General features: G+C 39.4%; 1 protein-coding gene across 1 annotated transcript; it reads right to left on the bottom strand.

Annotated features, from left to right (window-relative positions):
* Nucleotides 1-3,679: 3,679 nt before the first annotated feature.
* LOC106554569 (vasopressin V1a receptor) lies at nucleotides 3,680-10,127 on the bottom strand. The gene is made up of 2 exons (XM_014073271.2): nucleotides 8,907-10,127; nucleotides 3,680-4,142 (listed from the first exon to the last, which is right to left on the bottom strand). The coding sequence occupies exons 1-2, from the start codon at nucleotides 9,895-9,897 to the stop codon at nucleotides 3,910-3,912; spliced, it is 1,224 nt and encodes a 407-aa protein (XP_013928746.1). The 5' UTR covers nucleotides 9,898-10,127; the 3' UTR covers nucleotides 3,680-3,909.
* Between the last annotated feature and the right edge of the window lie 500 nt (nucleotides 10,128-10,627).

Raw genomic sequence — 10,627 nt, 5'->3', positions numbered from 1 at the left:
GGAACGGTATAAAAGGAGAGACTGAGGAACAAAGTCAATGGGGAAGCCACATTCACTTAACTGTGTTGCTAACTTAACTACAGCAGTGTTTTTCAACCACTGTGCCGCAGCACACTAGTGTGCCGTGACATAGTGTAAGGTGTGCCGTGGGAAAAACACTTTATATATAGTCAATATAGGCAGAGTTAAAATTTTTTAACATTTTATAATGGTGGTGTGCCTCGTGATTTTTTTCATGAAAAAAGTGTGCCTTTGCACAAAAAAGGTTGAAAAACACTGAACTACAGTGATTCACTTAACAACTGTGACAAGGAAGATTGTAAATTGCGGCAAATATCTCACTTAGCACAGAAATTTTGGGCTAAATTGAGGTCATAATTTGAGGACTACCTCAAGCAGAAAAAGTACAATACGTGGTTTGAAGTTTCTTTGTACTGCATATACACAGTGAATGCTTTTAGATATGGCAGTCGGCCTGTAAAGCTCAACAAATGATCAAATGAACATACAGGGTTGGCATTTAATAACTTGCAACCTCAACAGCAAAGTTATCATTTTAACATACAAAAGTAGTGAGAAGAAAGGGATAGGAATGCTACATTGTAACCCATGAATTCTAATATCCCAACAGCAAATAATTCAAAAACAGCAGTTAACTTACCTACTGGGCAAACAGAAGTTTTAATTAATGTCTAAAATGTTTCTTTTAAATATCTAGACATTTAAATATACTCTCTTAATTCTTCTCTTTATATAAGATGCAGTTAAGAGCAGAAGCAATAGAACATGTGCCTACTTCATTTTTAATGCATTCCCCAAGTCTCTGTTTTAAGAATTAAAAAAAGGACAAACACAATTGCAGGATGCTGCAATACTGGAAAGAAAGTGAAATCAAGTGCCCCATTTGTTAGGAGCTTGAGGCAGAACTTCAGAATCCTCTGGGTGTTGTGTTTTAAACTTAGAATACTTATAACAGCAAGTTTTAAGCTTGGAAATGTTTGCACATTTTTAATAGCAAGCAATAATCAATTTCAACCAACATATGTAAATACCCATAATCCCAGTCATATATTTCACTTAAAGCCTCGTTGGTAAATTCTTTTACTAATTTAAACAGTATGTAACATATAAATTAACAGTTGAAAAGCTAGAGAATGTTGGCATTTCAATGCTATATTTAAAAATTAACCAAATGTAACTCTTGAATATGATTTATCTAATTCACACATACATATATCCTATCGGTGAGAACCAGATTGGTGTGGTGTTAAGGCACCAGGCTAGATACCAAGAGACCATGAGTTCTAATCCTGCCTTAGGCACAAGGACTTAAATCACTTTCTCTCAGCCCTTGAAAAGAGGCAATGGTAAACCATTTCTTGTCAAGAAAAATTCAAGGAAGCAGAGAGTTTCCAAAAATAGGATAAAACTGAATGGAAGAAGAAAAAAACCTATACCATTTATGCATACAAACAAACATTGTAGATTAAAAGTATGTTCTATATGAACTTTTTTTTTTCAGGATACATTTTCAGTTTAATTAACTTTAGCTTATGTTGAAAAAATGATATCACAAAATGTAGAATATGTTGAGTGAATATAACACTAAGGCTTATTGTCTATTGTCTATCGACTTATTCTCAGTCATCCAGCTCATGGTTATCCCAAAGGTGCTTTTTTCAAGGCATAACTGGACTTTCTGGATTTTCTTTGAAGACATTTTGCTTCTAATCCAAGAAACTTCTTCAGCTCTGGTTGAAACGTCTTCAAAGAAAAAACAGAAAGTCTAGTTGCCTCTTGAAAAAGCACCTTTGGGATTAAGATTTATTAACTTGTTGCTAAAAAGAGTCCAGATTTTAATGGAATTCATTAAGGTCAAGAAAAATTGACAGGTTAAAAGAGACTGAAGAGATAAACAGTATTGCCAGTTGTTGCATCTAAGTTTATATGAAAGTCTATTGGGCATATATATAATGGTTTGAGAACATTTAATATGCCTTTTTGGTAGGCATTTAAATACCTTTAACTAGCAAAATGACAAAGCCAGGATAATTATACCACATTGCAAAGTAACTAGTAATGTAGGGAAAATGTCATAAATGTCAAAGTTACATATTTAATTTTGCGTTAAAACTATCTGGAAAACCTCTTTGATTCTTCCCCTTCTGCCTCTTTAGTTACTTGGCCTGGCAATATTGTTTGTGTTCTACTATCTAAATAAAAAATCACCAGAATATTGTTGTTGCAAAAGCAAATTGTGCTGCTTTTTTACTTATATGTGCCAGAGATGTAATGAGAACCAATACAAAAAAAAGTGACAGCTTGTGATTTTAAAAATTATCTATGGTACAATAAATACAGTATATTTCTTTTTCAATCATATAAGGCTAATGATCCAAGTTTCAACTGAGCCACTAATGAAAAAGTGTGTTCTATTCTAAAAAATATACAAAGAAATATGAAAGAACTACCTGCTTCCAGAGGCTTCTTAATCACTTTCTTTTTTTTAAGATTTGTTCCTCCAAACTGCCCCCTGCCTTCCAGTCTCAAAGACAAAGAATTGTACCACAAGGTGATTGGTGTATGGACCTTATTTGTCATAGGAATGGACTTACATGTACTAATGACATGCAATCTCTTGAATAGGGTCAGTTCAATCAAATGAATCACTGATTTCAGCCAATGCCAATAGAAAAAGGTAACTTCTCAATATATCACTGGCCAGCCTTTTAAATTCTAAATTCAGATTGATGAAGGAAACTTTTATTCTTTTGCTGTCAGAATAACAGTGATTTTTCCTAATACTTTTAAATTGATAAAGCCCTGTTATAAATATGTGCATGCACATATTTAACAGTCACCAGCAAGCAATTTCTTACATACTATATTACAAATGATATAAACATTCAATGGGTTCCCTTGAAGAATCCAGTACTTTATATTGTTTTTTCTGTTTCTCAGACTAGCTTAAGACTTTCCATAATATTTCATTCAATTGAAAAATCAATATTGGTTGGGTGTTCCAGAGTTATTTGTCATCTATATAGCTTTAGATCAAGCCAATTCATTAAGTTTCCAATAGAATTTTGATACAGGTAGTCCTCGACTTGCAAGAGTTCATTTAGTGACTGTTACAACAGCACTGAAGAAAGTGACTTATGACCATTTTTTCACATAACTGTTGCAGCATCCACATGGTCATGTGATGAAAATACAGATCACATTGACAACTGACTCATATTTATGACGGTTATGACAATGTCCCAGGATCATGTGATCACCTTTTGCAACTTTCTGAAAGCAAAGTCAATGGGGAAGCAATATTCACTAAATAACCCTGTTACTCACTTAACAATTGCAGTGATTCATTTAACAACTTTGGCAAGAAAGGTTGTAAAATAGGGCAAAATTCACTTAACAACTGTCTCACAGCAACATAAATTTTGGGCTCAATTGCAGTTGTAAGTCAAGGACTACCTATAAATGGGTGATCATAGAAATAATTACGTATTTAGTCATTTTTTGAAAGACTAGGATGCTCTTCAGCAAGACTTTTGAGGGGACTGAGCAAATAATTTTACAGAGTGGTAGCCATTACTTCATAGAATGCTCTACCTCACTAAGGATTAATGCCAAGGTTTATAATTGTCTGACTAGAAAAATATTGCATGTTATCTGATTTTCCATCAATATCATTGACTACATGTTCACATATTGTATCGTCTTACATATTAATTTGTAACATTTAACATAAAATGGTAACTTTTTGCCAATCAATTACTTTATTGATCACATGATACCTTGCAGCTAAAGTGCTGTTTTGGCACTCAACGAGATATCAGTATTTTATCAATGGTCTAGAAAGAAATTTAAATGGTTAATAAATCATGATAAATTTGATGATTCTTTTCATGTATCCAAACTGTTTGTTGGACTTATATTATTCGTGAAAGAAGTTTGTCTTCTGCTAATACTCTCAGTATCTTCTTTATTCAATCTTTGTTTAATTTTTCGACAACACAAGAAACTCTGTAAGAAGTCTTGTAGGAGGTGCCCACTGAAAAACATGTAGATCCATGGATTGCAACAACTGTTCAAGCAGGCCAAGAGGGCAGTCACTGTAACTGCAACATCCTCTGAATCTGTTGAGAAAAAGTAGAGCATTATTTAGCAAAGACCTACAATTTAGTATGCTATTATCTCTTTAAAAGCAAGCTCTAAGAAAAATCTGCATTAAGTTTTGTAAGATTATTATTCTGCATTACATTTTCAAAGGTAAACAGGTATTTATACTCCATTCAAAATACTTTCTCAGTAGTTGCCCTAATAACCACAATATGTCCATGTTAGGCTTCTGGCTGCAGTTTGTGGTATTAAGCTGGGATATTAGAGGAACTGTCTCTCTGAAGCTACTTGTCCCATCAGTTCTGGCACGAAGGACACATTCTGGGTCCTGGTAAGGCAAGACAGTCGTTTAGAAGGACCAGGCATGGCTTTTTGTTGCAGCATTTGGTCACCATTCCACCCAAAATCAGACTAGGGCCATCCCTGCTAGCCCTCCCTTTTCTCCTCTCAGGATGAAGGTTCTTATTGTGTTGCCTGCTTTCTTAGATGGGTGGCCATATAAATTCAATAAACAAAACCAATAAATAAATGACCAAGCTACTGGACCATATTGAATGTGTTGTCCATCACAACAGATTCACACATTCTGTTTTTGTCTTACCTCCCTTTTGTTCCTTTCACTATACTTTTATTTTAGTTATGGTTTAGGAGGTTACTTTGATTTACAATTATAACTCGACTTGACAAAAGTTCTAGAACTCTGTCATTTATTATATCTAGCCACACTTAGAATACTGCATCCAGTTTTGGTTACCACGATGTAAAAAAGTTGTTGAGATTCTAGAAAGAGCGTGGAAAAGAGCAACAAAGAAGATTAGGAGACTGGAGCAGAGGTTGGTTGCTCCCGGTTCTGCCTGCATCGGGCAAATCAATAGTAGTGGCGGCAGGAGGCTCCGCCAACCCACCTGGATGCTTCTGCGCATGCACGCACAGAAGCGTCACACGCACGGGAGAGCACCCAAACCAGTAGTAAAAAGATTGTCAACCCACCACTGGACTGGAGGCTAAAACAAATAAAGAACGGTTGCTGAAATTGGGTATATCTAGACTAATGAAAAGAAGGACTCAGGGTGACATGAAAGCAGTGTTCCAGTATCTCAGGGGTTGCCACAAAGAAGAGGGAGTCAAGCTATTCTCCAAGGCACCTGAGGACAGAACAAAAAGCAATGGATGGAAACTAATCAAGGAGAAAAGCAAACTAGAACTAAGGAGAAATTTCCCGACAGTTAGAACAATTAATCAGTGGAACAACTTGACTCCAGAAGTTGTAAATGCTCCAGCACTGGAAGTTTTTAAGAAGAGATTGGATAATCATTTGTCTGAAATCATATAGGGTTTCCACCCTGAGCAGGGCATTGGACTTGAAGACCTCCAAGGTCCCTTCCAACTCTGTTCTCTTCCCTTTTATTCTATTATTTGTGGCTTGTTCATAGATCGTGACCCGTCAAAAGCGCGGACGACAAAAGCGCGATCGACAAAATCGCGCCTTTGACGTCATCACAGCGCGACGAAAAAGATCGAAAAATTCAAATAAAAATTAATAAAAATTAAATTAAAGCAAGCCGATTCACATAAAGGTAAGGGTTAGGGTTAGGGTTAGGGTTAGGGTAAGGGTAAGGGTTAGGGTTAGCTTTAGAGCGTTAGCGTTAGCGTTAGGGTTAGGATAAGGGTTAGCGTTACGTTTTTCGTTACTTTAACGGTTAGGTTTAGGGTTAGGTTTAGGGTTAGGTTAAGAGTTAGGGTTAGGGTTAGGTTTAGGGTTAGGTTTGGGGGGGTTAGGGGAAGGTTTTAGCTTTATTTTTACATTTTTTCGATCTTTTTCGTCGCGCTGTGATGACGTCACAGCGCGCTTTTGTCGAGCGCGATTTTGTCCTACGCGCTTTTGTGGTGGAACCTTCATAGATACAGTACATTTTACATTTATAACACACAGATCAGTTTTTGCTATATTTTGTGGGAGATCAGAACAAAACAATGAAGAGGGAAATGATTACACAGATACTGGATATTTTTAAATTTATTTTGCTCGAGAAATTATTTCATCTCATCAACTTAAAGGACAGCACATATTTCTTATTAAATACAAAAGTTGCATTCAGCAGGCTGATTCAGATCAGTTGTTAAATTTTTAGCATTTTACAAGTTGAATCTATGTAGCCAAAAATAGACATCAGTGAATTCAACAGATTTAGTCTCAATTAATTTGCACAGCGGTTTCACACTATCATACTATCTGGTAAAGTGTAGGCTTCTATTGGATGTATACCTCCAAGCAGAAAGGGTTTTTTAAATACAGTGGCAGTTCTACACATTGATATATGACAAAGAAAAATATCAATATATATTCCTGCTTTAAAATCTACATGTTACTGTGTCTTCCTCAAAAGAAATATATAAAACAGTATTTTTCAATGTTTAAATTTTGGTGGTTTAAACTCAATGCAACTGAGTTTTAAACTCAGTGCAAAGTGGGGGGGTTGCTCCCTGTGTATATATAATATTTAGCTCTGCCAGAGTTGATGGGGTGCATTTTTCTCCTTGGTAATTCCTTGATTTGGGTATTGTTTTTTGCTGAACAGCCCACACTCACTAGCACTGATGATGTTACTATCTGGGTCATGAAACACCCTCAAGCAAATAACCCCCATGCTCACTAGCAAATGTTACCTAGTTAGATAATACAATGTCTGCAAGCAAACCAAGGTCAGAGAGCACCAAAAAGAACGTAGTTCAAACTTGAGCTATACATATTCTCTTCTTTTGAAACACTCTAATATAAAATCCTATGACACTGATATTTAAGCTTGTTGAAAGGTAATTTCCTATATCTTCAGAAAACCCTGAACAAGGTTGCAAACATATGTACTGATGCACGGCATTTAAATTTTAGGCTGCAACCCTAGCACATTTATTCATAAAGACTATCTGAAATACATATGGAAATGTGCATAAAATTAAATTATACACACACACATGTATGTATGTGAATATTATATATGTGTATGTTGTTTGTGTGTATGTATGTGTGTATGTATGTGTATATTATATATGTGTATGTTGTGTGTGTATGTATGTATGTATGTATGTATGTATGTATGTATGTATGTATGTATGTATGTATATGAGTTAGCTAAATCCTATTCTGAATTTAATAGGGGGAAAATAGTTTATGCAAAATCATAGTACAAGAGAATCCTGAAAGTTCTGTCTAGTAATATTGGGTTCCTTGAGCCAATCCATTTATTTCTAAGCGAACTGCAATAAATGTAAGACTTGGAAGTTATGATGCATTTAAATTTATGGTGCATCCCCATTTAGTCAGGATTACAATTGAATGACTATTGAGATGAGATATTAAATGAGTCTCTTTAGTTTTATGTGACTTTCAGAACACTTTTTCAAAGAAAGTCTCAAAATATACCATATAAAAAGTTATATGTTTAGTAAGTCCTCTTTAAATGCAACCCTGGTAAGACTGAATGCTGTTTCCAATCACTGAAATAAATGTGAGTAATAAATGAGAGGCACAAAAAATTACACACATTAAGGACAATAGCACTCTGCTTTTAAAAAGAAGGGTATAAGTGGAATGTAGGCTTGGAATCCACACTACAGGGCTGCTCTGTTGAGAAAGGGTCACCAACCAACAGGTGATGCCACCCTCTACTCACTCTAAGCCTTGGCAAACATATTTTGTTTGTTTTCAGGCTTAACCATTGCTGTCCGGTTTGCCTGATTCACTTTACTTTTCCTAGGCAGCTTGATTAGTTGTTGAGCAAAGAAATAGCAACATCCCCTCAAAGGAGTAAATCTTTGCTCCCCTGCTGATCTCTGATCTAGGCTGCTGTTGCATGGTGTTCCACTAGCATGGCAGGGCTATAACATTTGCCTGAGGTGCTAAAGATTAATGGCTCAAAATCTGGCTTTTAAAATTACTATTTCTCTTTTTTTGAGATACTCACTTTTCAGTTGAGCAAATAATTTTCGCCTACCAGTGAAATTCTAGAACATTTTTCTTTCCTTTTCTACCCAGCTCCAAAATGAACAAGCTGAATAAATATTGCAAGGTGACTTTTTGCAGTAATATTCATTTGGGCTGAGGACTGAGATGAAATCCTTCAAGGAACAGGAAAAAATCACGAAACAGAACATACCATAGGTTAGCTGATTCAATAGAGCAGTTGAATAGTAAGAGACATGTATAAACTTATATAACATATGTTTAAATTTCCCTGCTGTTTCAAATCAAGACATTCTTAATGTCACACGAATATTGCTGAGGGGGTTGTGTAACAATAGCTGCAACAGACATTGTACCAAGCTAGGAAAGTGTAAGAAAGATTTTTTTCATTTTAAAGCAGCTTGTTCTGCTTACTTTTATATATATTTTGATGCTTTAACTTTGTATAAATGGATTTAATTTGCATATGGTTTTATATGAACCGGTATACATATGCAGGTGTATATGTCCACAGAAAAGAAAGCAGCGGCAATTGCTTTCCTGGCACAGAAAGTTAGAAGTGCAACCGAGCAGGAAAATTGTTTAGGAGGGGAGAGAGACAGAGGACAGGGGGAGGAAGAATGGTATCTGGCTGCTTCCAAAGTGTCCCAAATTGGGCAGAATTTTCTTAATTTGAATTAAAATCCAGCTGGCATCAGCACAGGTGAAGAACAGCTTAAAAGTGCAGTGCAGCTATGTTTTAAGCACCTTGCAAGTGCCCAAGCGAAGGGTTTTTGTCTAGGGAGCCAGATACTAGGCAGGATCTGACCACAGCACCTACCCTGCCAGGAGGCGTGGTTGTCCCAGACGGAACGCATCTGCACAGAGAAGAAAGGGGCCCAACACACGATATAAGCCGAAACGATCACGAAGGTCATCTTGACGGTGCGGATCTTGGCGCGGGAGATGCTTTTGACGCTGCTGACCTGAGGCGTAAAGAGCAGCCCCTTGCGCAGGGCGCCCTCGTGTGGCGGAGCCCTCGCTCGCTTCTGCCGCCGCGTCTTGTCCCGGACGTTGCTCCAAATGCGGTAGCAGATGAAACCGTAGCAGGTGGCCAGGATGAGGACGGGCGCCACGAAAATGCTGCCGGTGATCCAAGTGACGTAGGCGCGAGCCCCCCACGGCTTGATGAAGTGCGCCCAGCAGTCATAGACCTGCGAGCCGCTCTCCACCTCGCTGAGGGAGAAGATGAAGTACTGGGGCGCGCTGAGCAAGAAGCTGAGAGCCCAGGCGGCCGCGATCATGCAGCGCGAGCGCTTGCTCGGCTGCTGCAGCGTTTTGAGCGGGTGGCACACGGCGATGTACCGGTCAGCCGTCATCACCACCAACATGTAAGCCGAGGCGAACATGCCGAAGACCTGCAGGTGTTTCACCAGGCGGCAGAGCCCGTCGGGCCCGTGGAAGCGGTGCGTGACTTCCCAGCAAAGTTGGGGCAAGATTTGGAAGAAAGCTACCGCCAAATCGGCCAAGCTCAGATGCCGGATGAAGAGATGCATGCGGGATGCCTTTTTGCGCGGCGTGTGGTGTAGCGCCAGCAGCACGAAAAAGTTGCCCAGCACAGCTAAGGCGAAGGTCAGAGCCAGCACGGCCACCTCCAACTTGGCCAGCTCTTCGTCCCGTCCGTAGGGGTCTCTGCTCCCGTTGGCTTCTCTCCCTGACCACGCCGCATCCACGCCGCCCCCGGAGCCGTCTACCATCCCGAGCGAGTCCCGGCTCCAGTTCCACGCAGGCGTCGTCCAAGCGGAGCCGCCGGGACGGTTGCTGGACGGCATGACGCCGCTTTGCTTTTCGGTTCTCTCGGCGCGCTTTCCTGCCACGCAGGATCCTCTTCGCGCCTGGCGAAAATCGATGCGCCTCTCTTCCTCGCTGGGTTATAACGCTGCTCTTGAAGCAGGGAAAGGTAGGCGGAGGAATAGGAAATAATAGACCGAGTCTGCCACGCCTGAAATAAGCCCGCTTCCTTCCTGTCCCCTGAATCCCCCTCGCTCCCGGTTTCACTCCTGCGCCCGAGCTCTCTCCGCTTTTCGCCTCTTTGATTCCGTTTCTCCTCCAAGCTCCCTTGGAATGCGACCTAACTCCTCCTCCTGTTCCTCGTGGCTTCCTCCTCGGCCGAGTCTTTCCACCTTAGAGCCCCCTCTCCAGTTCTCTCAAACAAAGCCCTCCCCACTGTGCCGTCGGGAGTCTTCACCGAAAGCGATCTGCGTTTCCTAGTCGCTTAGCACTATGCCTAGACTCCTATCGGTGGGTTTCGTATACAAAGTCTGAACAGAGGAACACCGGGAGTTGTTCCACTGAGAGTTCCTTGGTCCATACAGCTCACTATTGATAATGCAGTCAATACTATCAACATGAAAACACCTGTTTCAGGTGCCTCTTTCCTATCTATTTGGATATTTCACAGCCTGAGCTTCCTCCCAAAAAGATGACAAAAGGCAATATGCTTATCAACTACATCTCATAACTAATGTGCAAGTTAATACAACACTTGAGATACTTGCAACT

This window comes from Thamnophis sirtalis, unplaced genomic scaffold (assembly GCF_051295495.1).
Source record: "Thamnophis sirtalis isolate CommonGarterSnake01/CBP01778 unplaced genomic scaffold, rThaSir2_p1.2 scaffold_38, whole genome shotgun sequence".
Classification (NCBI taxonomy): Eukaryota; Metazoa; Chordata; class Lepidosauria; order Squamata; family Natricidae; genus Thamnophis; species Thamnophis sirtalis.
Note: the sequence above shows the minus strand (reverse complement) of the source record. Positions and strands in the feature narration are given on the sequence as shown.